The 26,064-nt window shown below is 44.3% G+C and overlaps 1 protein-coding gene across 4 annotated transcripts in view; it reads left to right on the plus strand.

Moving 5' to 3' along the window:
- Nucleotides 1–26,064, plus strand: part of MYO5A (myosin VA) — a 223,741-nt gene that overhangs the window by 72,611 nt on the left and 125,066 nt on the right. For all 4 annotated transcript variants that reach the window (XM_038750542.1, XM_038750543.1, XM_038750544.1 and 1 more), the window contains exons 2-3: nucleotides 16,705–16,815; nucleotides 24,142–24,313. In XM_038750542.1, the coding sequence (XP_038606470.1) occupies nucleotides 16,705–16,815; nucleotides 24,142–24,313 (283 nt within the window). The remainder of the gene's footprint in view (nucleotides 1–16,704; nucleotides 16,816–24,141; nucleotides 24,314–26,064) is intronic.

The raw sequence follows: 26,064 nt of genomic DNA on the forward strand, positions 1-26,064 counted from the left end.
CCCTACCCAACAGTGGGGCTCACAGTCTAAAAGGGGGAGACAGAGAACAAAACCAAACATACTAACAAAATAAAATAAATGCTCAGTCTGGGAAGGCCTCCTGGAGGAGGTGAGCTCTCAGTAGGGCCTTGAAGGGAGGAAGAGAGCTAGCTTGACTTTATTCTGCTTTCTGGATCATTTTCCTAAAAGGCCATTCTGTACGTATCTTTCCACTCTTCCAAATCCTCCAGCGATTACTCGTTCCTCTCCACATCAAGCAGAAACTCCTGATTGACCTTAAAACACTGTCTGCTTGCTCTCTCTTTCACTCCTGTAATAATAATAATAATAATGGTAGCATTTATTAAGCGCCTATTATGAGAGCTCACCTCCTCCAGGAGGCCTTCCCAGACTAAGCCCCCTCCTTCCTTTCCCCCTCCTCCCCCTCCCTATCCCCCCTGCCTTACCTCCTTCCCCTCCCCACAGCACCTGTATATATGTATATATGTTTGTATGTATTTATTACTCTATTTTACTTATACATATTTATTCTATTTATTTTATTTTGTTAATATGTTTTGTTGTCTGTCTCCCCCTTCTAGACTGTGAGCCCGCTGTTGGGTAAGGACCGCTTCTATATGTTGCCAACTTGTACTTCCCAAGCGCTTAGTACAGTGCTCTGCACACAGTAAGCGCTCAATAAATATGACTGAATGAATGAATGAATGTTCAAAGCACTGTTCTAAGCACAGGGTGATCGGGTTGTCCCACGGAGGGCTCACAGTCTTAATCCCCATTTTACAGATGAGGTAACTGAGGCCCAGAGAAGTTAAGTGACTTGCCGACAGTCACACAGCTGGCAGTTGGCAGAGCCGGGATTTGAACCCATGACCTCTGACTCCAAAGCCCGGGCTCTTTCCACTGAGCCATGCTGTCGATCCACTTACAGTTCACACCCATGGTTCCTCTCGCGCCTTGTCTTTGTCTCTCTCACTGCCAACCTCCTCCTGTCTGGAACTCTCTCCACCTTCCCATCTGACAGACCCCTTCCCATCTTCAGAGCCCCGCTAAAATAATCGTAAAAATTCTGATATTTGTTTAAGCGCTTTCTCTGGGCCAAGCACGGGGCAGATGCAGGATACAAGGTCAGAATCAGACATCACCCACAGACATCACCTCTCTTGGAGCCCTTCTTATGGAGCCAGCGGAAAGGGGGTGGTCTGTGTATGCACTAAGCTATTTCGCTGCCGCTCAGAAATGTGGTTCTTGTGTTTAATGCCGCATTAAAATTGCTTAATGCATGTGCAGACTAGCTTTGCTAGCGAGGGGAGGGACCAGGAATTCTGCGCCTCTGAATCCCTCTTCTGTCTGGGGCACCTGAGCTGGAAGAGTTGCTCAAAACTTTGGCTCCTCAATCTAGAACCGGGGTTTGGATGTGTCTCTGCCGTGGGAACAGAGACAGAGACGCCTCCCTTTCCTGATCGTGTAGAATGGGGACTGGAGGAGCTGGGGTGTTGCCAGTACCTGTTGGGCTGCTGGAACTAAATCACCCTAGAAATTGTCATCTCCCCCTTTTCTCCAAACTCACAATTCTTCGTCCTTCAGTTCCCAGCCATCCCCCCAATCTACCAGCCCAACTCCATCAGACCCTCCAACCAGATCTATGTGCAGACCTAATCATACTACAAATGCTAAAAATATTGATAATGATAATTGTGGCATTTAAGGGCCCACTATGTGCCAAGCACTGTACCAACCACTGGGGCATTTAGTCACTCATTCAGTTGTATTTATTCATTCATTCAATCGTATTTATTAAGTGCTTACTGTGTGCAGAGCACTGTTCTAAGCGCTTGGGAAGCACAAGTTGGCAACATATAGAGACGGTCCCTACCCAACAGCGGGCCCACAGTCTAGAAGGGGGAGACAGGCAACAAAACAAAACTTAACAAAGTTAAGATAAATAGAATAAATATGTACATGTAAAATAAATAAATAAATAGAGTAATAAATATGTACAAACATATATACATATATACAGGTGCTGTGGGGAGGGGAAGGAGGTAAGGCGGGGGGATGGGGAGTGCCTACTGTGTGCAGACCACTGTACTAAGCACTTGGGAAAGTGCCATACAGCAATGAAGAGAGACAGTCCCTGCCCACAAAGAACCACAGTCTAATAATAATAAAAATTCTAATTACGGTATTTGTTACGTGCTTACTATGTGCCAAGCGCTGTTCTAAGTCCTGGGATAGATACAGGGTAATCAGGTTGTCCCACTTTTATCCCCATTTTGCAGATGAGGTAACTGAGGCACAGAGTCTAGAGGGGTAGAGATACGAGATGATCAGGTCCCACGTAGGGCTAAATAGGCGGGAGAGCAGGTATTGATTCCCCATTTGCCGGCGAGGGAACTGAGGCGCAGAGAAGTTAAGTGACTGGCCCAAGGTCACACACAGCAGGTACGGGGGGGAGGCGGAATCAGAACCCAGGTCTTCTGACCCTTAATGCGCACATTAGGCAAGCTGTTTCTACCTGCGGAGAGGAGCCCACCCTAGCCTGGGAGGAGGGAAGGGACCCTGGGACTTGCAGCCATCACCATGACAACCAAGCAGGCACAGGAGGCTGGGTGATGAATTTGTTGCCGCTGAGCCCTCATTAGAAGGACCGCAGACCGAACAACGACTCCCGCAAAGCAGGCCCACGAGTTTCACACGAACAGCAGGCCACCAAGGCGACCCCATACAAACCCGTTGCTGCCGTATAATAGTTCGGTACGGTTGCTAATTGAGTCTTGGGGAATACTAGCGCTACCTTGTAGTCTGTGCTCTTTCTCCTGGGTCATACTGCTTCCCTGACAAACCTGACCAGTTCTTTTCCCTGTCTGACTCTCCGGTCTATCCATCCGATCTTGTCATTCCCCCGCCTACTTTTCAGACCCCGTATTTTCCCTCACGTGGTTGGAGATTGGGACGAAGGTCCGAGAAATGGCTGAGATGGCTCCCTTCAAGGCCCTGCTGAGAGCTCACCTCCTCCAGGAGGCCTTCCCAGACTGAGCCCCTTCTTTCCTCTCCCCCTCGTCCCCCTCTCCATCCCCCCGTCTTACCTCCTTCCCTTCCCCACAGCACCTGTATATATGTATATATGGTTGTACATATTTATTACTCTATTTATTTATTTATTTATTTATTTTACTTGTACATTTCTATCCTACTTATTTTATTTTGTTGGTATGTTTGGTTCTGTTCTCTGTCTCCCCCTTTTAGACTGTGAGCCCACTGTTGGGTAGGGACTGTCTCTATGTGATGCCAATTTGTACTTCCCAAGCGCTTAGTACAGTGCTCTGCACATAGTAAGCGCTCAATAAATACGATTGATTGATTGATTGATTGAGATGAGGTGTTACGTCGGCAGGATAATTTGGCTCCTTTCAGGGTCCAAAATGCTGAAGCAGCTTCCCTTGGAACTATGGCTAAGGCTTTTCAGTGTATATGCATAATGTATAATGAGGTGGCAGTTGAAAACAAATATTGAAGATTTGGTTTCCAGAGAAGCGAGGATGATTAAGGGCCATAGGTAAAGAGGGTGTGGGCAGCCTCTAAGCAGCCTTCTGGAGGCATTAGTGATTTAAACCGTCTGAATAGGATTTAAAGAAATATCCGGGTTGCAGTGTTGATGAAGCCTAAGGCCTTTTGTCTAGGATGAAGAGTACCAGTATTCCCCTTGACTCAATTAGCAACCATACCGAACTATATAATAATAATAATAATGGTATTTGTTAAGCGCTTACTATATGCCGAGCACTGTTCTATGCTCTAGGATAGATACAAGGTTATCAGGTTGTCCCACGAGGGGCTCACAGCCTTAATCCCCATTTTACAGATGACTGAGGCCCAGAGAAGTTAAGTGACTTGCCCTAAGTCACAAAGCTGACAAGTGGCGGAGCCGGGATTAGAACCCACAGCCTCTGACTCTCAAGCCCGTGCTCTTTCCACTATGCCACCCTGCTTCTCTAATAACCTGCCTTGTGATAAACAGAAAGAGGGATGAGATTTGACATGGGGTGAATATTTTGAAAGCGCATCATCTTCAATTGGAGGGATTTATATCCAGTTATACGAGGGTTGTCCTTCGGTTTGAAGACGATGCTGTTGAGGCTGTAATCACGAGTGCGTGTGCTGAAAGAAAATCTTCTGTAAACTCGGGTCTGTGTTCATGAAAATAAGAAAGTAAAGCTTTTACAGTAAGCGTTCCTCAGACACCGGTTGTTAAGGGAGGGGAAAGTATCAGACTGTCAGTGGGACATGCTGATGTGAGCCCGCTGTTGGGTAGGGACCGCCTCTACGTGTTGCCAACTTGTACTTCCCAAGCGCTTAGTACAGTGCTCTGCACACAATAAGTGCTCAATAAATACAATTGAATGAATGAATGGCTGAGTCATCTGCACTCTAGTTCCAGATATTAAGAAAGCACAGAGCAAATTGTCAGTGTTGAGAAATATTAATAGTTCACCTGCTTTTCTGGTTGCCCCATTCTACCATTTAGGATTTCACTTGTTTCGAATCTCGTACTTTGCTCACTCCAGTAATAGGATCAGTTGCCAAGAAATATCTTTTTCAAATATATGATTTCACTAGAAATGGTCATGTTAACTGATTTGCAGATAGATATATTGAGTGATCTTAACATCCACAAAGAATTCCAAATGATTCCATAATACTCTCCTCCCTCAATTTCCTGGCGAGCTCCAGACTGTTTCAGTGAGCATTCATTGACGTCAGATTTGAATTGTCTTTTTTCATATTTTTTGCAAGTTTGTTGACCCCGAAAGAATTTCCTCACTGACCTGAAACCAGCAGATTGGAGCTTCCTTTTCATCTTCTATTCTCTAAGGTTTTGGGGGAGCAGGATTTTGTTCCATAAGTGGAGCAAACTGGTTCCGAGGAATGTAACTCACCAACATCCCTGGGAAAACGAGAGGAGAGAGAGAGAGCCAGGCCTGATAGCATGGGCCAGGGAACCAGAGGACCTGAGTTCTAATGAGGCTTCCGCACGTCCCTGCTGTGTGATTTGGGCAAGTCACTTACCTTCTCTGTGCCTCAGTTTCCTTCATCAGTAAAATGAGGCTTAAATCCCTGTACTCCTTCCCACTTAAGCTGTCTGCCCATTGTGGGACAGAAGCTGCATCCAACCTGGTTATCAATCGTGGTGCTTTTATAGTGCTTGGCACATATTAAGCACTTAAGAAAACTAATAATAATAATTGCCATTATTATTATTGTTATGATTTCAGTAATCCAGGGGAAAAGGTGAGTTTCTCAGGAGTGAAACCAAATATTTGACTTTCTTGCCGCTCTCCAGTTGACAGAATTGGGATTTTCTTTCTGGATCTTGAGTGGGAATTCCACACCTTTGGTCTCCCTGTCAGCACATGGATGACTGTAGATCTCACCTGGTAAAACTCATTAATAATTATGAAATTAGTTGTCTCTCTCTGCCAGGCACCGTATACACCCAAGCTTGGGTTAGGTACAAAGATAAACAGATCAAACACAGTACCTATCCCAAGTGGGGCCTGCAGTTTGAATGGTAGGGAGAGCTGGTATCCTATCCTCATTTTATGCATGAGGAAATCGAGACATAGAGAAGGGAAATGATGAGAAGCAGCATGGCATAATGGAAAGAGCACGGGCTTACGAGTCAGAGGACATGGGTTCTAATCCTGGTTCCGCTATTTGTCTGCTATGTGATCTTGGGTAAGCTTCTTAACTTCTCTGTGCCTCAGTTACCTCGTCTGTAAAAGGGGGATTAAGACTGTGAGCCCCACATGGAACAACCCGATTACCTTGTGTCTACCCCAGCGCTTAGAACAGTTCTTGGCACATACCAAATACTTAACAAATACCATATACCCAAACAAACAAATAACCAAGATCACAGTGCAGTCCAGTGATCCTTCTTGTCCTCTGTTTTCCCAGCTAAGCCTGTGGCAAGTGCGGTTTAGTGTTCACTAAGTTAAGTAATTATTAAAAAAAAAAAAAAACCTCAGTGTACTTTGGGCAACCTTTCAAAACCTGTTGAAGTTTGAAATGTAACAGTGCGATGTTTTTTTCATTTGTGCCCTTCTATTAAACATGATTGAACTGGCATGTGGGAGATGTGCATAATGGGAGGAAAATCATTTGTGGCTGGGTGTTGCTCATCTTTAAATAGACCTTTGGTGTTCTGTATATTTGAGTGGCATAACATGAAATGGCTTCTGAAGACCAAGCAGTTATAGGAAAATTGATTGAGTTAATGGATCGGGAAAAGCACTTTAGCGTGATTGGAGATTGGAATGTGTATATGTGTTTTGTCTGCCAGAAATTGACATGTGGCTGGTATCCTCATTTTTCAATTTTTTTAATTTATTTTTTTAAATTTGTGCTCCTCAATGCAAATTGTGACCTATTTTTTTTTTTAATCAGCCAGTAAAATTCACAAGACTCCATATCTATTTAAACTGCAAGGCAGTGATTTGGAGAGCTAGAAATTTTGCAAGCGGTTTTTCCTTTTCTCAGTTATTTTAAAACCGATTCAATAACCGGGTATTAGTCTGCCCTTTTTCTTTCAGAGATGGGGGGCATAGAAGGAATGTAACTGTGTCTGGCTGGAAGATACCTGAACCGTTAATCCCATATGAAATGATTAAAAGCAGGACAGTTTTATCAATCCATCATATTTATTGAGCGCTTACTGTGTGCAATCAATCAATCAGTCAATCAACCGTATTTATTGAGCGCTTACTGTGTGCAGAGCACTGTACTAAGCGCTTGGGAAGTACAAGTTGGCAACATATAGAGACGGTCCCTACCCAACAGTGGGCTCACAGTTTTAGTCAGTTTCAGTTACTGATTTTTATGATGCATGCTTTTGATTACTACTTTTTTACATACAGTTATTTGTTTAAATTTGATTTTGAAAACAAATGGCAGTATTAGCAAAGGACACTTTATAGGCCATGTTTAATTGAAGTCAGTACGTTCTAGACTGTGATCCCACTGTTGGATAGGGACTGTCTCTATGTGTTGCCAACTTATACTTCCCAAGTGCTTAGTACAGTGCTCTGCACACAGTAAGTGCTCAATAAATATGATTGATTGATTGAATCTCAGATTATTTTTAAAAATGCGATCTTTTTAATTAGAAAAGAATGGTTCGAATAGAGATCTCCCAAATGCTCAAGAACAAAAAAGCACATTTAGGGTGTTTCCTCTCAAATGGGACGTTTGGGAACGCCCCCATCTTGGTGTGAGCCTTGATTTCCCCGATTTCTTCAGCTAGAAGCTAGCTCTTTGCCCTGTCCCTTCCTCCACCTTACTTGGAGAGCCCAGATTCCCATCCTCGGCGGGGGATGCAGCACCTTGAGAAAGGCTCCATACGCACTTGGTCTGGAATGCCAGAGACCAGTTGAGGCAAGTCAAAGTGGAGCTTTTTGCTCAGCATCTTGAAGGGCCAAGAAAATGCCCTTGGGATGGGAGGCAGGGGTGGGGTAGCTTGCAACTCTCCTCCTTTTGACTTTAGCCTTTTTCATTTTTCCCTTCTCTTTTTTCCCCAAAAGTAAGGGGCATTCCTTGAACCCTTTATTTACCTTTATTTACCCTTGAACCCTCCCTCAGCCCCACTACACTTATATACATATCTGTAATGTCTGTCTCCCCCTTAGACGCTAAGCTAATTGTGGGCAGGGAACAAGTCCTCAATAAAAATACAGTTGATTGTTTGACTCATTGATTGAATGTGGGTAGAAATGCATTTGGAAGAATTGTTCCCAAACTTTTCCTGTCAAGGATACTGGAGATTTGGGATCTCCGTCATTAAAATCAGTATGGTTATTGATCTTAATGTCTCAGAGTTGGGAATGTGTCCGTTTACTGTTGTATTGTACTCTCCCAAGTGTTAAGTACAGTGCTCTGCACACAGTAAGTGCTCAACTGAAAGACTGTGAGCCCACTGTTGGGGTAGGGACCATCTCTATATGTTGCCAACTTGTACTTCCCAAGCGCTTAGTACAGTGCTCTGCACACTGTAAGCGCTCAATAAATAAGATTGATTGAGTGAAAGCGTTTTGTGTGGACTTGACTTCATATAGGAGACTTTAAAGGGTTGTTCTGATTTTATTTTTGGCTTAGGTTTAGGAGAACAGATGAATAGTTTCTGGGCAGATGCTATGGAAAGTTACGATATTCCATCGAGGGTGCCCAGCCTGGATTAGTCCCAAATTCACAGTCAAGCTGTGCACCTCTATTTTAACAGCACAAAATCCAGACTCTTTTCCAAATCCCATTCCTTTCCACCCAGAGTAGTCCTTCTATAACATCATCATCATCATCACCTTTAGTATTTGAATGTTCACCGTGTGTGGAGTACTGTAATAGGCCTCCAAGAAAAACACAAAGGAAGTATCAATGTGATCACCGCCCTAAAGAAACCTGCAGTCCAGTGGGGCCAATAAGCTAGTAAATTGCTGGAGCAACTGAAACAAGGTACTGCCCGAATAATTTTCTATCAAAAACATTCAGAACACTTTTCGCCTCTCCTCAAAAAACTCCAATGATTACCCATCGAGAAGCAGCGTGGCCCAGTGGAAAGAGCCCGGGCTTGGGAGTCAGAGGTCGTGGGTTCTAATCCCGGCCCCGCCACTTGTCAGCTGGGTGACCTTGGGCAAGTCACTTCACTTCTCTGTGCCTCATTTCCCTCATTTGTAAAATGGGGATTAGGATGGCGAGCCCCACGTGGGACCGCCTGATCACCTTGTATCCCCCCAGCGCTTAGAACAGTGCTTTGCACATAGGAAGCGCTTCACAAATGCCATCATCATCATCACCTCCGCATCAAACATAAACTCCTCACCATTTAAGGCACTTAATCACCTTGGCCCCTCCTACCTCACCTAGCTATTCTCCTACAGCAGCCCACTCTGGGCACTTCGTTCCTCTGGCGCTAACCTTCTCACTTGTACCTCGATCTCGTCTAGCTCGCTGCCCACCTCTCGCCCATGTCCTGCCGCTGTCCTGGAATGCCCTTCCTCCTCAAATCAGACTGATAATTGCCCTCCCCTCCACCCCGCTTCAAGCCTTATTAAAAGCCCATCTCCTCCAGGAAGTCTTTCCTGACGGAGCCCTCCTCTCCTCTTCTCCCACTCCTTTCTGTGCCACTCATACTTGCTCCTCCCTTCCCCGCATCACATATGTATAGATCTGTATAGATCTGTAATTATTTATTTATTTTATTTGTGCATATTTAGTCTGTTTTATTTTGTTAATATGTTTTGTTTTGTTGTCTGTCTCCCCCTTCTAGACTGTGAGCCCACTGTTGGATAGGGACCGTCTCTAGGTGTTGCCAACTTGGACTTCCCAAGCACTCTTCTATAACATCATCATCATCACCACCTTTAGTATTTGAATGTTCACCGTGTGTGGAGTACTGTAATAGGCCTCCCAGAAAAACAGAAAGAAAGTGTCAAAGTGATCACTGCCCTAAAGAAACCTGCAGTCCAGTGGGGCCAATAAGCTAGTAAATTGCTGGAGCAACTGAAACAAGATACTGCCCGAATAATTTTCTATCAAAAACATTCAGAACATGTTTCGCCTCTCCTCAAAAAACTCCACAGTGAATACGATTGAATGATGAATGAATGAGTGAATTTATTTATGTATGTTAATGTCTGTCTCCCCCTCTAGACTGTAAGCTCGTTGTGGGCAGGGAATATGTCTGATGAAGCAGCGTGGCTTAGTGGAAAGAGCACGGGCTTGGGAGTCAGAGGTCGTGGGTTCTAATCCCGCCTCTGCCACTTGTCAGCTGGGTGACTTTGGGCAAGTCCCTCAACTTCTCCATGCGTCAGTTACCTCATCTGTAAATTGGGGCTGAAGACCGCGAGCCCCACGTGGGACAACCTGATTACCTTGCATCTACCCCAGCGCTTAGAACAATGCTTGGCACATAGTATGCACTTAAAAAATACCATTATTATTATTATTTGCTCAATAGTACTCAATACAATTGAATTGAATGAATGGTTTAAAGTATAAGAGAGTAGATAATGACTATTTTGCTTCCCTGTCTTTTTCTGTCTCCTCAAATCTTTGATTTTACTGGCACTAATCTTCTGGGTCAGAGAACTTCTTCATCGTGAGCCTCAGAGAATCACGTTTCATCCAGCCTTTTAGGAAACACTAGCCCGGGTGAAATCAGTTCGCTGTATGTTGCCCTTTTTAAAAATGGTATTTATCAAGTGCTTACTATACGCCACACCGCTCTCAGGGTCGCACCTGGAGAGTTTCCAGTACTCTACCAGTCTTGACTCTGGGAGGGAAGAGTCAAGCAGAAGCATATCCTTTCCATTCTTGGTTTGGACAGTGGCTATCAATCAATCAATCGTATTTATTGAGCGCTTACTGTGTGCAGAGCACTGTACTAAGCGCTTGGGAAGTCCAACAAGTTGGCAACAGTTGGCTAGCGAGTGGAAAGCCATTTACTGAACTGGGGTACATACAAGATAAGTGGGTTGGCCGACACAATCCTTGTCCCTCATAGGGCTCACAGACTTAAGCCCCATTTTACAGATCAAGTAATTGAGTCACAGGGAAATTGAGTCACAGAGTCACCCAGCAGACAAGTGGCAAAGCTGGGAGTAGTGGGAAGCAGCGTGACTTGGGAAAGCACGTGGGCCTGGGAGGGCCTGGGTTCTAATCCTAGCTCCGCCACGTACCTGCTGTGTGACCTTGGGCAAGTTAGTTAACTTCTCTGTGCCTCTCATGTTCCTTCATCTGTTCTCCCGCCTACTCGGAATGTGAGCCCTTTGTGGGACCTGATTATCTTGTATTTTTTTTAATGGTATTTGTTAAGCACTTGCTATGTGCCAAACACTGTTCTAATCACTGGGGTACATACACGATAAGCATTCATTTATTCAATCGTATTTATTGAGCGCTTACTGTGTGCAGAGCACTGTACTAAGCTCTTGGGAAGTACAAGAAGCAGCGTGGCTCAGTGGAAAGAGCCCGGGCTTTGGAGTCAGAGGTCATGGGTTCAAATCCCAGCTCCGCCAATTGTCAGCTGTGTGACTTTGGGCAAGTCACTTAACTTCTCTGTGCCTCAGTTCCCTCATCTGTAAAATGGGGATTAAAAACTGTGAGCCCCCCCCTGCCGTGGGACAACCTGATCACCTTGTAATCTCCCCAGCGCTTAGAACAGTGCTTTGCATGTAGTAAGCGCTTAAGAAATACCATCATTATTATTATTATTACAAGTTGTCAACATACAGAGACGGTCCCTACCCAACAGTGGGCTCACAGTCTAGAATTGACTGAGAATTGTCTAGATTGAACACAGTCCATATCTCACATGGGGCTCACAGTCTCAATCTCCATTTTAAAGGTGAGGTACCTGAAGCACAGAGAAGTTAAGTGACTTGTCCAAGGTCACACAGCAGACGAATGGCAGAACCAGGTTCAGAACCCGGGTCCTCGGATTTCCAGGCCTGATTTGTATTCACAAGGTCATGGCTGTTAAGCGCTTAGGAAATATCACTATTATTATTGATAGTAATAATAGTAATAACAACCCAGGCCTAAGCCCATGATTCCTAAGCCCATGCTCTTTCCACTAGACCACATAGCCCTTTGTAGAGGGCTATGAGAAGCAGCGTGGCTTAGTGGAAAGAGCAAGGGCTTGGGAGTCATCGGTCATGGGTTCTAATCCTGGCTCTGCCACTTGTCAGCTGTGTGACCTTAGGGAAGTCACTTATCTTCTCTGTGCCTCAGTTACCTCATCTGGAAAATGGGGATTAAGACTGTGAGCCCCATGTGGAATAACCTGATTTCCTTGTATCTACCCCAGCGCATAGAAGTGCTTGGCACGTAGTAAGCACTTAACAAATACCGTCATTATTATTATTATTATTATTAGAGGGCCTTCATGAAATTTGTATACATGTACTTCCCTCCTGGATCCCGGAGAGGGATTTGTTGCAACAGATGGAGATGAGGGAGAAAGCAGCAAGTTGTAGTAAAAATGTTTTCAAAAATGCATGTGTAACTGTATGCATGCACACATCTAACCACTGCAAGTAATTTTAAGCCTATTATAATCTATTAAATTGTAAGCTCCCTAAGGGCAAGGACTGGATCTTTGGCTTCTGTTGTACTGTCTAAGTACTTAGTGCAGGGCTTTGCCCAAGACAGTCAGTAAATACCCTTGATTGACTTTTCCAAGCACACAAAAACTCTTGTGTTGTCTTTCCTGTTGCACATAATTTTACAGTGATTTATTTTAGTGAAGTCTCATGTGAATTCCTGACTACTATGAAAGGTCATGAGAGGAGGAGGTCTTAAATGGCAGCCAGCCTGTGGAAACATTTTTGAAGCAAGCATTTCTTCTTTCTTTTTTTTTTTTTTTGGCCACAAAAATGGAAACAAACCAACACTTCCAAATTGGAATTGTTGTAGGACTAAACAAAAGTTGCTTTGAGAGTGTTGACTTGGGCTGTTGGGTGATAATAAATAAAATCTGGAAGCAACTGCTTTATGTAAAAAGCCTGTGATGATGAAGTGCTTTGATATGGTAATCCTTAGCTCTTAAGATTCTCTTTAACTGTATCTGTTTCAGAGCCTCATTAAATAGGATGATGAAGGAGATAGGTTTTCAAGTCAGATTGTGGTTTCTGTTTTTCCACAAGAGTGGGAAAATCCTGGATATGATCCTGGACAAGGATCTCTCCTTGACCCCCTCCAATCTGGTTTCCGTCCCCTACACTCCACCAAAACTGCCCTCTCAAAGGTCACCAATGACCTCTTTCTTGCCAAATCCAATGGCTCCTGCGCTATCCTAATCCTCCTCGACCTCTCAGCTGCCTTCAACACTGTGGACCACCCCCTTCTCCTCCACACGCTATCCAACCTTGGCTTCACAGACTCTGTCCTCTCCTGGTTCTCCTCTTTATCTCTCTGGTCCTTCATTCTCAGTCTCCTTTGCGGGCTCCTCCTCCCCCTCCCATCCCCTTATTGTAGGTGTTCCTCAAGGGTCAATTCTTGGTCCCCTTCTGTTCTTTATCTACACTCACTCCCTTGGTGAACTCATTCGCTCCCATGGCTTCAACTGTCATCTCTATGCTGATGACACCCAAATCTACATCTCTGCCCCTGCTCTCTCTCCCTCCCTCCAGGCTCGTATCTCCTCCTGCCTTCAGGACATCTCCATCTGGATGTCTGCCCACCATCTAAAACTCAGTTTGTTCAAGACTGAACTCCTTATCTTCCCTCCCAAATCCTGTCCTCTCCCTGACTTTCCCATCACTGTAGACGCCACTACCATCCTTCCCGTCTCAAAAGCCCGCAACCTTGGTGTCATCCTCGACTCCGCTCTCTCGGTCACCCCACACATCCAATCCTTCACCAAAACCTGCCAGTCTCGCCTCCGCAACATCGCCAAGATCTGCCCTTTCCTTAGTACAGTGCTCTGCACACAGTAAGCGCTCAATAAATGCGATTGGATGAATGAATGGATGTCGATAAGATGTAGAAAGAATAAGCTTTTGGGAAAACAGCCTTCAAATAAATATGTCCCATTCTGCTTCATTCATTCAGTCATATTTATTGAGAGCTTACTGTGTGCAGAGCACTGTACTGAGCGCTTGGAAAGTACAATTTGACAACAGAGACAGTCTCTACCCAGCAACAGCCTCACAGTCTAGAATGGGGAAGACAGACAACAAAATAAAACAAGTAGACAGGGTTCAATAGCATCAATATAAATAAGTAGAATTATAGCTATATACACATCATTAATAAAATAGAATAATAACTGTGTACATATATACACAAGTGCTATGGGACAGTGAAGGGGGTAGGGCAGAGGGAGGGAGTCGAGGCGATGGGGAGGGGAGGAGGAGCAGAGGAAAAGGGGGGCTCGGTCTGGAAAGGCCTCTCTGGAGGAGGTGAGATTTCAGTAGGGCTCTGAAGGGGGGAAGTGTGCTAGTTTGGTGGATGTGAGGAGGGAGGACATTCCAGACCAGAGGTAAGACGTGGGCTAGTGGTCGACGCCGGGGCAGGCGAGAATGTCACACAGTGGGAAGGCTAGAACTTGCTTCCAAGCCCTTCCAGAAGCATTGACTTCAGCATGCCTCGTGAGCAGCATTTCAGATTTTCCCATTCCCACCCCCAGCTCTCTTTAAAACAATCAATCAGTGGTATCTCCCCACTCTCCCCACTTCAATCCATACTTCATGCTGCTGCCCGGATTATCTTTTTCCAGAAACGCTCTGGGCATGTTACTCCCCTCCTCAAAAATCTCCAGTGGCTCCCAATCAATCTGCACATCAGGCAGAAACTCCTCACCCTGGGCTTCAAGGCTGTCCATCACCTCACCCCCTCCTACCTCACCTCCCTTCTCTCCTTCTCCAGCCCACTCCGCTCTTCTGCTGCTAATCTCCTCACCGTACCTCGTTCTCGCCTGTCCCGCCATCGACCCCCGGCCCACGTCATGCCCCGGGCCCGGAATGCCCTCCCTCTGCCCATCCGCCAAGCTAGCTCTCTTCCTCCCTTCAAGGCCCTACTGAGAGCTCACTTCCTCCAGGAGGCCTTCCCAGACTGAGCCCCTTCCTTCCTCTCCCCCTCGTCCCCCTCTCCATCCCCCATCTTACCTCCTTCCCTTCCCCACAGCACCTGTATATATGTATATATGTTTGTATATATTTATTACTCTATTTATTTATTTATTTTACTTGTACATATCTATTCTATTTATTTTATTTTGTTAGTATGTTTGGTTTTGTCTCCCCCTTTTAGACTGTGAGCCCACTGTTGGGTAGGGACTGTCTCTATATGTTGCCAATTTGTACTTCCCAAGCGCTTAGTACAGTGCTCTGCACACAGTAAGCGCTCAATAAATACGATTGATGATGATGATGATGATGGTATTTATTGAGCACTTACTGTGTGCAGAGAGCACTGTATTAAGCCTTTGGAGAGTACAGTACAACAGAATTGGTTGACTCGTCCCCTTTGTCTGCCTGTCATAGATTGGATAACCGCAGGGCACCCCGCAGAGTTCTGGCAGGTTGGCACTCGCGATGGGGTTTTGTGCCACCCATTTTCACCAGGCCTTAGGAAAGTGGCTTGGGAGCAAGCGGGATTTTCAGTAGTCCCACCGGAGAAGCAGTTAAAGTTCGGGTGAGCTTAACTCCCTTCTGCAGAACTGTTAATGGAACATTATGCTGTATACCCAGCACAGTGCAGGTGATGTCACATAATTTCCAATGCTCAGTATTCCCCCAGTGTCGTCAGCATCCACCTGTGTTAGGCTCATTAGAACCGGAGCCAATTAAGTGCGGTTAAGAAACACGTTGCTTCCGTGAACATTTTCAGTTGGCCATCCCATTTGTCTCATACTGCCCTGCTCAGACTGTATTAAGGCTACTCTTCCTTTGGTCAGTTAAAAGATTTTTTTTTCCATACTTGTTGGAAATTGCTTTTGGTCCACACTCTTTCATTGATATCTTAAACTATTATGGACATTATATGTTACCAGTTCCCAAGTGCTTAGTACAGTGCTGTGCATACAGTAAGCGCTCAGTAAATGAATGAATTATTACTTTGATGAGGATGATGGTATTTGTTAAGTGCTTACTCTGTGCCAAGCACTGTTCTAAGCTCTGGGGTATAATAATAATAATAATAATAATAATAATAATGGCATTTGTTAAGCACTTACTATGTGCAAAGCACTGTTCTAAGTGCTGGGGAGGATACAAGGTGATCAGGTTGTCCCACGTGGGGCTCACAATCTTAATCCCCATTTTAAAGACGAGGTAACTGAGGCACAGAGAAGCTAAGTGACTTGCCCAAGGTCACACAGCTGACAATTGGCAGAGCTGGGATACAAGGTGATCAGGTTGTCCCACGGGGGGCTCACAGTCTTAATCCCTATTTTACAGATGAGGTAACTGAGGCACAGAGAAGGTAAGTGATTTGCCCAAAGTCACACAGCTGACAGGTGATAGAGCTGGAATTAGAACCCATGACCTCTGACTCCCAAGCTTGGGATCCATCCACTAAGCCACGCTGCTTTTGACCCACTGCTTTGCTTTGGTCTTGCTGACAGAGGCATCGTCAATAGAAGGGTGGTTTGGGTTTGTGGGTTCCTTTATAGCTAAACAAACATATTGCACATTTTGAAATTTTGAAAGGATTTGCCGTATAAACAATCAATTACATCACAGAGGTGTCAGAGAAAAGTTTGAGTGGTTAGCTACTATAATTAGGAAGTCTGAGATGAACTGCGGAAAACAATCCTGAAAAATGGAAAATTAATAATTTGAAAACTCCCTCAGCATAGAGTTTGGCGTTAAAGTGCAAATTGATTGAAATTTTGCTTGAAAATGAGAAGTAATAGATTAAAATAAAGCACACATTTTAACTTATTTTTAGGAGCTGTGTCTGGAGTCCCTGGCGGTTTTTTTTATTAAGTAGATTAAGAGAACGATCATGTTCTTAATGATTCTGTTTATGTTTATAAACATTGCTGTTTCTTGGGAAATATATTGCCAAATGTTTAGAAATTATAATGCTTTTTTCTTTTGTCCTAACTCTTTAAAAATTAAAGTTCCCATTTATGAAGCTGTTTTGAGAACAAATTGTAAATCCAGGGGAAGAAATCGATTTACTGAATTGTTTTTCATTTTGCAGTTTGCCAGGGTTTGGATCCCTGACCCCGAGGAAGTTTGGAAGTCAGCAGAGCTCGTCAAAGATTACAAACCAGGTGACAAAGTGCTCCAGCTTCACCTGGAGGAAGGCAAGGTAAGGAAGATTCTGGGGTTCTCAACCTTCGTTGTGACTGGGGCAAAATGGAGATGTCTTTGGGATTGGTTTTTATTGCTCAGGTGATTGAAGGGGAGGGTTCAGCCCGGGTTTCAGAGATCAGCTTTGGGCTTTTTGGCCCCTGAAAAGCTACTATTCTTGAAATCTCCCCGGATTTCAGAGCAGGGTGCCAAACATCCGCTCTGTTGGAGACGGATAGCGAAGTGGGAAGAAGAGGGTGGTGAAACAATTTCTGAAAACCAATGACATCTGGAAGCGGGAGCTGGTTTCATGGGCCCCGCGATTATTGGGCACCATCTTAATTAAAAGGTAATTTTTCTGATCCTCTTCTTTCCACGCCCCGCCACATTTTGTTTGTCTCAGTGTGTTAGAGACACCCGAGTGTTGGGAAGCAACACCTCATTTCTTCTGAGGATTGCTGTGGATATTATTAGAGGACTGTCAGTGTCTTTGGTGCTCAAGGGAATGGTTCAGCTGCGCGGCATATGGCCGAGAGTGGATAGGCTGTGTCGTTCTGGCATTAAAATGGTCCGTGTTGGGAGAGAAGGTAGCATCTCTAAAGTGCATTTCTTTTGATTTTTTTTTTTAAAGAAACCTCAAGGGCCATGTCGCAGTCAAGCAGCTTCAGTTACTTGTCACTTCCCTGGCCAGCACTGGTTTGTAAAAGATGCAATTGAATCCCAGTCCAATCAGCCCTCTAGAATAGCCTTTAAAAAAATCTCTTCATTCCCTTTAGTAGTAAGAAATTTCTTTAGCATCTGCCTGTGCTATGTTTGTTAATAACGTGTGCCTGAAAACTGTTTTTCCCCAGAAGGGGTAGTGAGCACTCCCTGCTTTCATGGGAGTCACTCTCCTTTCTTTTTCATCTCAAGTGGTAACCGGGGCCCTTTCTCCTCTCAAGGCTGCTCTGCTCCCTCGTTTCCACTGGAGATGTAGCCTATTCGGGGGGAAGGATGAGAATGTTACCCTTGGAGGGTCAGCATTTGGAAGAGGAGAAGCCAGGGGACCATTGGAAACGCTTAAGCCACTGAGATGCAGCAGATAGTCCCCCAATTCATTATCGTTCCCATCTAAATTATGTTTCCAGCCCCAATCTCACCCTATTGCAGTCAGCTGAAACTCACACGAGGTGCCGGGGGAGTTACCTTCTTTACCCTGGCTGCCCCAGGACCCTGTTCTGCTGTTTCTGGGTGGGAAACCCTACACCTTCTAGTCCCTGATTCGGTTCATCCAGTTATGTTACTCCTTTGAGCAGCCACCACTGAGAGTCACAAAACAAGCCAAAAGTCAATAGCTACTTATCCTGAGCAGGTAAATCCGAAATTTGGGAAACGTGCATCGCCATGATCGCGGCCTGTATGTTAAGCCCCCACTGTGTGGAGAGGACCACGCTGGCTGCTGAGGATGGTCCATAAATATTTTGACGTAAACAGTCCCTGAAGGAGCTCCCAATCTAGTGGGCATAAAACGTAGAAAACATTCAACTGATTTGACCCAATTTTCAGCAAGCAGATGTCCACATGGGACTGTCTCTTCCATTCTGGCCGTCTCAGAAACTCTGGGTTTATTAGTCATTTTTCCTTAAATATTCTAAGGCTCCCTTTAGAATGCCAAGACAGGCCTCAGACATCTTTCCCCCTTCTCACCTTTCCTTCATTCCCCTTCCCGCAAGGTAGCCACTCAGAAGACCTTAGTCTGTGGCAGCTTTGACCGCACTTTTGGGATTCCTCTTCTCCCAGAAGCTCAAGGGAACTAACCCAGTCCCCGAAAGCCCAACATTCAAGATCCCTGCCCTTGTTAACAATACACATCACCACCCATTGAGCAGCGTTGAATCCTATTCTGTTGCGTTGCCGGGAGAGGCCAGAGTTCATTCTGCATTCATTCATTCAATCGTATTTATTCGAAGTATAATCGTATTTATTCGTATAAATACGATTGATGATTTATTGAGCGCTTACTGTGTGCAGAGCACTGGACTAAGCGCTTGGGAAGTACAAGTAGGCAACATATAGAGACGGTCTCTACCCAACAATGGGCTCGCAGTCTAGAGTTATCTTGGGTCTTCCCGAAACTTCCAAAAAGACTCAATTGCCAGGGGGTGGAATCATCTTAAGATATGTAGCTTTTCAGTTCCCACTTATTTCAAAAATTTCCCCTTTGCCCTTCAAATTCAGTAGAGACGAGTTTTGAGGCACGATGACTTGATGCCGGGTGTTTTGGCATTTTAAAATAGCATTTAAATTTTTCGGTACTTGTAAGTCTCTTCGAATTGTCACATTTTAAAGGTTTTCCACAAAGTTTGAGAGGAGTTTTGAAGAACCGAGAGGTTAACGGTATCTCCACAAAATCCTTCTGAGGATGGCCCCCATCTCCAGTGGCACATATATTAAAGGAAGGGCACTGGCTATGCCAGCCTTGTAAGCAAATGCAGCAGCCTTACTGAGCCACTCCGTTGTTATATCAGCCTCACTCCCTCCCCTCTTCCCCTTCCCCCGTGGAAGTAAAATGCTGTTAAACTGAATAAAATTGGCAGTCTTGTCTGGCATTAATCGTTTCCAGTTCCAATTCCATTATTGGGTGCTTACTGTGTGCAAAGCACTGTACTAAAAGCTTGGGAGAGTCCAATGCAGCAGACACAGCATGAGAAGCAGCATGACTTAGTGGTTAGAGCACGGGCTTGGGAGTCAGAAGGTCACGATTCTACTCCCGGCTCTGCCACCTGTATGCTTTGTGGCCTTGGGCAAGTCACTTAACTTCTCTGCGCCTCAGTTCCCTCATCTGTAAAACGGGGATTAAATCTGTGAGCCTTATGTGGGACAGGGACTGAGTCCAACCCGATTATCTTGTGTCTACCCCAGCACTTAGCACAGTGCCTCCACTTAGTAAGCACTTAACGAATACCATTATTACTATTATGATATTATTATTAATAGACTTGGAAGACACGTTCCTGTCCCACAGTGAGCTCACTTACTCACTGCCTGGCACTTGGTAAGCACATAACAAATGCCAGTATTACTATAATAATAATAATAATAATTATGGCATTTATTAAGCACTTACTATGTGCAAAGCACTGTTCTAAGCGCTGGGGAGGTTACAAGGTGATCAGGCTGTCCCACAGGGGGCTCACAGTCTTAATCCCCAATATTATTATAATTATATAATAATAATTATATTATTATTAATAGATTTGGTAGACACGTTCCTGGCCCACAGTGAGCTCACTTACTCACTGCCTGGCACTTAGTAAGCGCTTAACAAATACCAATATTACTATTATTATATTATTATTAATAGATTTGGTAGACACGTTCCTGGCCCACAGTGAGCTCACTTACTGCCTGGCACTTAGTAAGCGCTTAACAAATACCAATATTACTATTATTATATTATTATTAATAGATTTGGTAGACACGTTCCTGGCCCACAGTGAGCTCACTTACTGCCTGGCACTTAGTAAGCGCTTAACAAATACCAATATTACTATTATTATATTATTATTAATAGATTTGGTAGGCACGTTCCTGGCCCACAGTGAGCTCACTTACTGCCTGGCACTTAGTAAGCGCTTAACAAATACCAGTATTACTATTATTATATTATTATTAATAGATTTGGTAGGCACGTTCCTGGCCCACAGTGAGCTCACTTACTGCCTGGCACTTAGTAAGCGCTTAACAAATACCAATATTACTATTATTATATAATTATTAATAGATTTGGTAGGCACATTCCTGGCCTACAGTGAGCTCACTTACTCACTGCCTGGCACTTAGTAAGCGCTTAACAAATACCACTATTACTATTATTATTAATAGATTTGGTAGGCACGTTCCTGGCCCACAGTGAGCTCACTTACTCACTGCCTGGAACTTAGTAAGCGCTTAACAAATACCAGTATTACTATTATTATATTATTATTAGTAGATTTGGTAGGCACGTTCCTGGCCCACAGTGAGCTCACTTACTGCCTGGCACTTAGTAAGCGCTTAACAAATACCAATATTACTATTATTATATAATTATTAATAGATTTGGTAGGCACGTTCCTGGCCCACAGTGAGCTCACTTACTGCCTGGCACTTAGTAAGCGCTTAACAAATGCCAGTATTACTATTATTATATTATTATTAGTAGATTTGGTAGGCACGTTCCTGGCCCACAGTGAGCTCACTTACTGCCTGGCACTTAGTAAGCGCTTAACAAATACCAATATTACTATTATTATATAATTATTAATAGATTTGGTAGGCACGTTCCTGGCCCACAGTGAGCTCACTTACTGTCTGGCACTTAGTAAGCGCTTAACAAATACCAGTATTACTATTATTATATTATTATTAATAGATTTGGTAGGCACGTTCCTGGCCCACAGTGAGCTCACTTACTCACTGCCTGGCACTTAGTAAGCGCTTAACAAATACCAGTATTACTATTATTATATTATTATTAAGAGATTTGGTAGACACGTTCCTGGCCCACAGTGAGCTTACCATCTAGAGAGAGAGACTGACATTAATATAAGTAGTTTATAGATAATAATGATGGCATTTATTAAGCGCTTACTATGTGCAAAGCAAAGTGGAGTGAGGGTGGGGTGAATACCAAAGGGTACAGATTTAAGTGCATAGAGGACACGGAAGAGAGGGGGGAAAGGGCTTAAATGAGGAAGGCCCCTTGGAGAAGATGTGACCTTAAGAAGATGAAGGTGGAGAGAGTGATGGTCCAGGGTTTATGGAAGGGGAGTGTATTCCAGGACACAGGGAGGATTTGGGAAAAGGGGTTGACAGTGAGATAGACGAGATTGGAGCCCAATGAACAAACTGGTGGTAGAGGAGCGAAGTTTGTGGGCTGGGCTGCATTAGGAGATCAGGGAGGTGAGGTAGGATGGGACAAGCTAATTGAGTGCTTTAAAGACGATGGTAAGGAGTTTCTGTTGGTGAATGGGCAGCCATCGGAGGTTCTTGAGGAGTGGGGAGACATGGACTGAACTGTTTTTGGCTTTTTTTTAATGATCTGGGCAGCAGAGTGCAGTTTGGACTGGAGTGGGGAGAGACAGAAGAGAGACAGGCAGGGAGGTCAACGAAGAGGCAGATACAGTAGTCAGGGCGGAATAGGATGCATGCTTAGATCAGCATAGTAATAATAATAATCAATCGTATTTATTGAGTGCTTACTGTGTGCAGAGCACTGTACTGTTGCCAATTTGTACTTCCCAATTTGTACAGTGCTCTGCACATAGTAAGCGCTCAATAAATACGATTGATTGATTGATTGATTGTACTAAGTGCTTGGGAAGTACAAGTTGGCAACATATAGATAATAGTAATGATGGCATTTAAGCGCTTACTACGTGCAAAGCACTGTTCTAAGCGCTGGGGGGGATACAAGGTGATCAGGTTGTCCCACATGGGGCTCACAGTCTTAATCCCCATTTTACAGATGAGGTAGCTGTGGCTCAGAGAAGTTAAGTGACTTGCCCAACGTCACACAGCAGACATGTGGCGGAGCCGGGATTCAAACCCACGACCAGCAGCATGACCCATGACCCAGTAGCAGCGTAGATGTTGCCGTACACATTTTTCTTTTTTCCAGGACTGGGATATGCCAACTATAAAACTAAATGGGTATCTTAAACATTGGCGGCAACAAAAGCTTTTCTTCACGGGCTCCCATTTATCAGACTATTACGTATAGGTCACCAGGTAGAAACCTTCACAGAAATAGCTAATCATTTTTAAAAAGTCTGAAATAGGATCTCTCATTTTATCTGACCAGATTTCAAATGGTCAGTCAAGTAATAGTATTCAGTGTGTGCAGAGCAGAACGCTAAACACTTGGGAGAGTACTTCCCAAGCGCATAGTACAGTGCTCTGCACACAATAAACGCTCAATAAATACGATTGAATGAGTGAATACAATGGAGCTATACACGATCCCTGACCTCCAGGGAGATCAGGGAGACATAACTAAAACAATTTACAGGTAGGAGGAAGAAGAATATGTAAGTTGATTTGTACAAAAGGGCTATGCGTGGCTGTGAGTGGCGAATAATAATAATGATGGTATTTGTTAAGCGCTTACTATGTGCCAAGCACTGTTCTAAGCGCTGGATACTGAGGTGGTCCTAAAGTACTGAAGTGGCAGTGAGATGGGGGAGAGTCTCCTCTGGGGATAATTAGAAATTAATCAGGGAAGACCTCCTGGAGCAGACGGGATTTCAGAAGGGCTGAGGAAAGCTGTAGTCCGGTAGATACAAAGAGGAAAGGAGGTTCAGGCAGGAAAAAGGACATTAAAATGAGGTTGGCCATGGGAGAAACGAAAATGAGGCACAGTGAATAGGTTAGTTTCAGAGGAATGAAAAGTGCAAGTTGGGGAAGAAAGTTAAGTAGTGGGGAGAGAGCTAAATGAATGCCTTTGAACCCAGATTCATTCATTCAGTCAGTCATTCAATCGTATTTATTGAGCGCTTACTGTGTGCAGAGCACTGGACTAAGCACTTGGGAAGTACAAGTCGGCAACATATAGAAACGGTCCCTACCCAACAACGGGTTCACAGTCTAGAAGGGGGAGACAGACAACAAAACAAAACATGGAGACAGGTGACATGTAGACATAGTAAACGCTTAATAAATACTATCATCATCATTCCCCGGGGTGAGCAATTGAGCCTCCTTCCTCACTCCCTTCCCAGTGCTTAGAACAGTGCTTGGCACATAGTATGTGCTTAATAAATGCCATTATTATTATTATTATTATTATTATTAGAGAGTGAACTGATGAAGATGGTAGTCAGGGAGGAAAGAAGAGCTGGTAAAAGCATTTTTAAGAGGTGAGTGGGGATGATGTCAGAATATTAGCAATTGATAAAACTACGCCTTATTTCCGATATATAGCAACAGGTAACTGGAATTGGAAATCTTTGCATAGATAGCAGCCAAGAAGCAGTGTGGCTGCGTGGATAGAGCACGGGCCTGGAACTCAAAAGGATTTCAGCCCTGATCCTGGCTCTGCCACTTGTCTGCTTTGTTAGACCTTGGGCAAATCACTTCACTTCTCTGAGCCTCAGTTCCCTCATCTGCAAAACGAGGATTAAGACTGAGCCCCACGTGGGTCGTGGACTGTGTCCAACCTGGTTAACTTGTTCTCGAGCGCTTAATACAGTGTCTGGCGCATAGTGAGTGCTTAGCAATGCCATACCAAAGAAACAAATCAAAATGAGAAAACAGATACCCGAGGGCATGAATTGTTTTCAGTGGATTCATTGTCTCTGCAAATGTTGTGTTTCCCAATTTCCAGGACTTGGAATATCGTCTGGATCCAACGACAAAGGAGCTGCCACACTTACGAAACCCTGATATCCTTGTGGGTGAGAATGACCTCACCGCTCTCAGCTATCTCCATGAGCCCGCAGTGCTTCACAATCTCAGAGTGCGCTTTATCGACTCCAAACTCATTTACACTTACTGTGGTAAGTCCCCATCCCTTCCCGTGGGTTCGCTGAAGATCTTATCCTTACCCGTGCTGGCCAGCGGAAGCCGCGGAAAGCATGAAACGGGCGTGAGAGAGGCAGAAGAGAAGGATTCTCCGTGGAAATGAAAACGCGGGAGAAGAAGCGTGGCCTAAGGGAAAGAGCCCAAGTCTGGAAGTCATAGGACCTAAATTCTAATCCCAGTTCTGCTGCTTACTGTGGGAAAACCACTTAACCTGTAACTACTTAACTTGTATCGACCCCAGTGCTTAGAACAGTGCCTGGCACGTAGTGCTTAACATATATCATTATGATTTTTATTACTATTATTATTAAATATAAATAATATTAACGATAATAAAAATAACCTCTCTTTGCCTCAGTTTCCTCATATGTAAAATGGGATTAAATGCCTGTTCTCCCTTCCCCTTAGAGTGTGAGCCCCATGTGGGAAAGAGACTATGTAGTAGTAATAAGACTGTGAGCCCCGCGAGGGACAACCCGATAACCTTCTACCTATCGCAGCGCTCGGCACATAGTAAGCGCTTAACAAATACCATATTATTATTATTATTACTGGTAGTAATGCGGGGCTTAGTGGAAAGAGCCCGGGCTTGGGATTCAGAGGTCATGGGTTCTAATTCCGGCTCTGCCAGTTGTCAGCTGTGTGACTTTGGGCAAGTCACTTCACTTCTCTCCATTCCCCCCGATCTTACCTCCTTCCCTTCCCCACAGCACCTGTATATATGTATATATGTTTGTACGTATTTATTACTCTATTTATTTAATTTACTTGTACATATCTATTCTATTTATTTTCTTTTGTTAATATGTTTGGTTTGGTTCTCTGTCTCCCCCTTCTAGACCATGAGCCCACTGTTGGGTAGGGACCGTCTCTATATGTTGCCAACTTGGACTTCCCAAGCGCTTAGTACAGTGCTCTGCACACAGTAAGCGCTCAATAAATACGATTGACTGATTGATTCTCTGGGCCTCGGTCACCTCATCTGTAAAATGGGGATTAAGACTTTGAGCCCCGCGTGGGACAACCCGATTACCTTGTATTCATTCATTCAGTCATATTTGTTGAGCGCTTACTGTGTGCAGAGCACTGTACTAAGTCTTGAATCTACCCTGGTGCTTAGAATAGGATTTTGACACCTTTCTATATGTTTTGTTGTCTGTGTCCCCCTTCTAGACTGTGAGCCCGTTGTTGGGTAGGGACCGTCTCTATGTGTTGCCAACTTGTACTTCCCAAGTGCTTAGTACAGTGCTGTGCACACAGTAAGTGCTCAATAAATATGATTGAATGAATGAATGAATGAACAGGGTTGGCACATAGTAAGCCCTTAACAAATACCCTCATTATTACTATGTGGGGAGCCCTGTACCAAGCTCTGGGAAAGAGTGGAAATTAGACATGGACCCTGAGGCTTGGGGAGGCCTGGAAGCAGACACTTTGGGGGTAATGAAACACTAAAAACAGCCTAAGGGACAAGGACAAATATGCAGTGCATAAAATAAAAACGGAGGTCAGTAGGAAGCTATGGCTAGAGAAACAGCATTTTTTCTCAGGATTGAGTTCAGAGCAATTGCTACTACAGCCACTCATCATCATCATCATCAATCGTATTTATTGAGCGCTTACTGTGTGCAGAGCACTGTACTAAGCGCTTGGGAAGTACAAGTTGGCAACATATAGAGACAGTCCCTACCCAGCAGTGGGCTCACAGTCTAAAAGGGGGAGACAG

Source organism: Tachyglossus aculeatus, chromosome 8, assembly GCF_015852505.1.
Source record: "Tachyglossus aculeatus isolate mTacAcu1 chromosome 8, mTacAcu1.pri, whole genome shotgun sequence".
In the NCBI taxonomy this organism is placed as follows: Eukaryota; Metazoa; Chordata; class Mammalia; order Monotremata; family Tachyglossidae; genus Tachyglossus; species Tachyglossus aculeatus.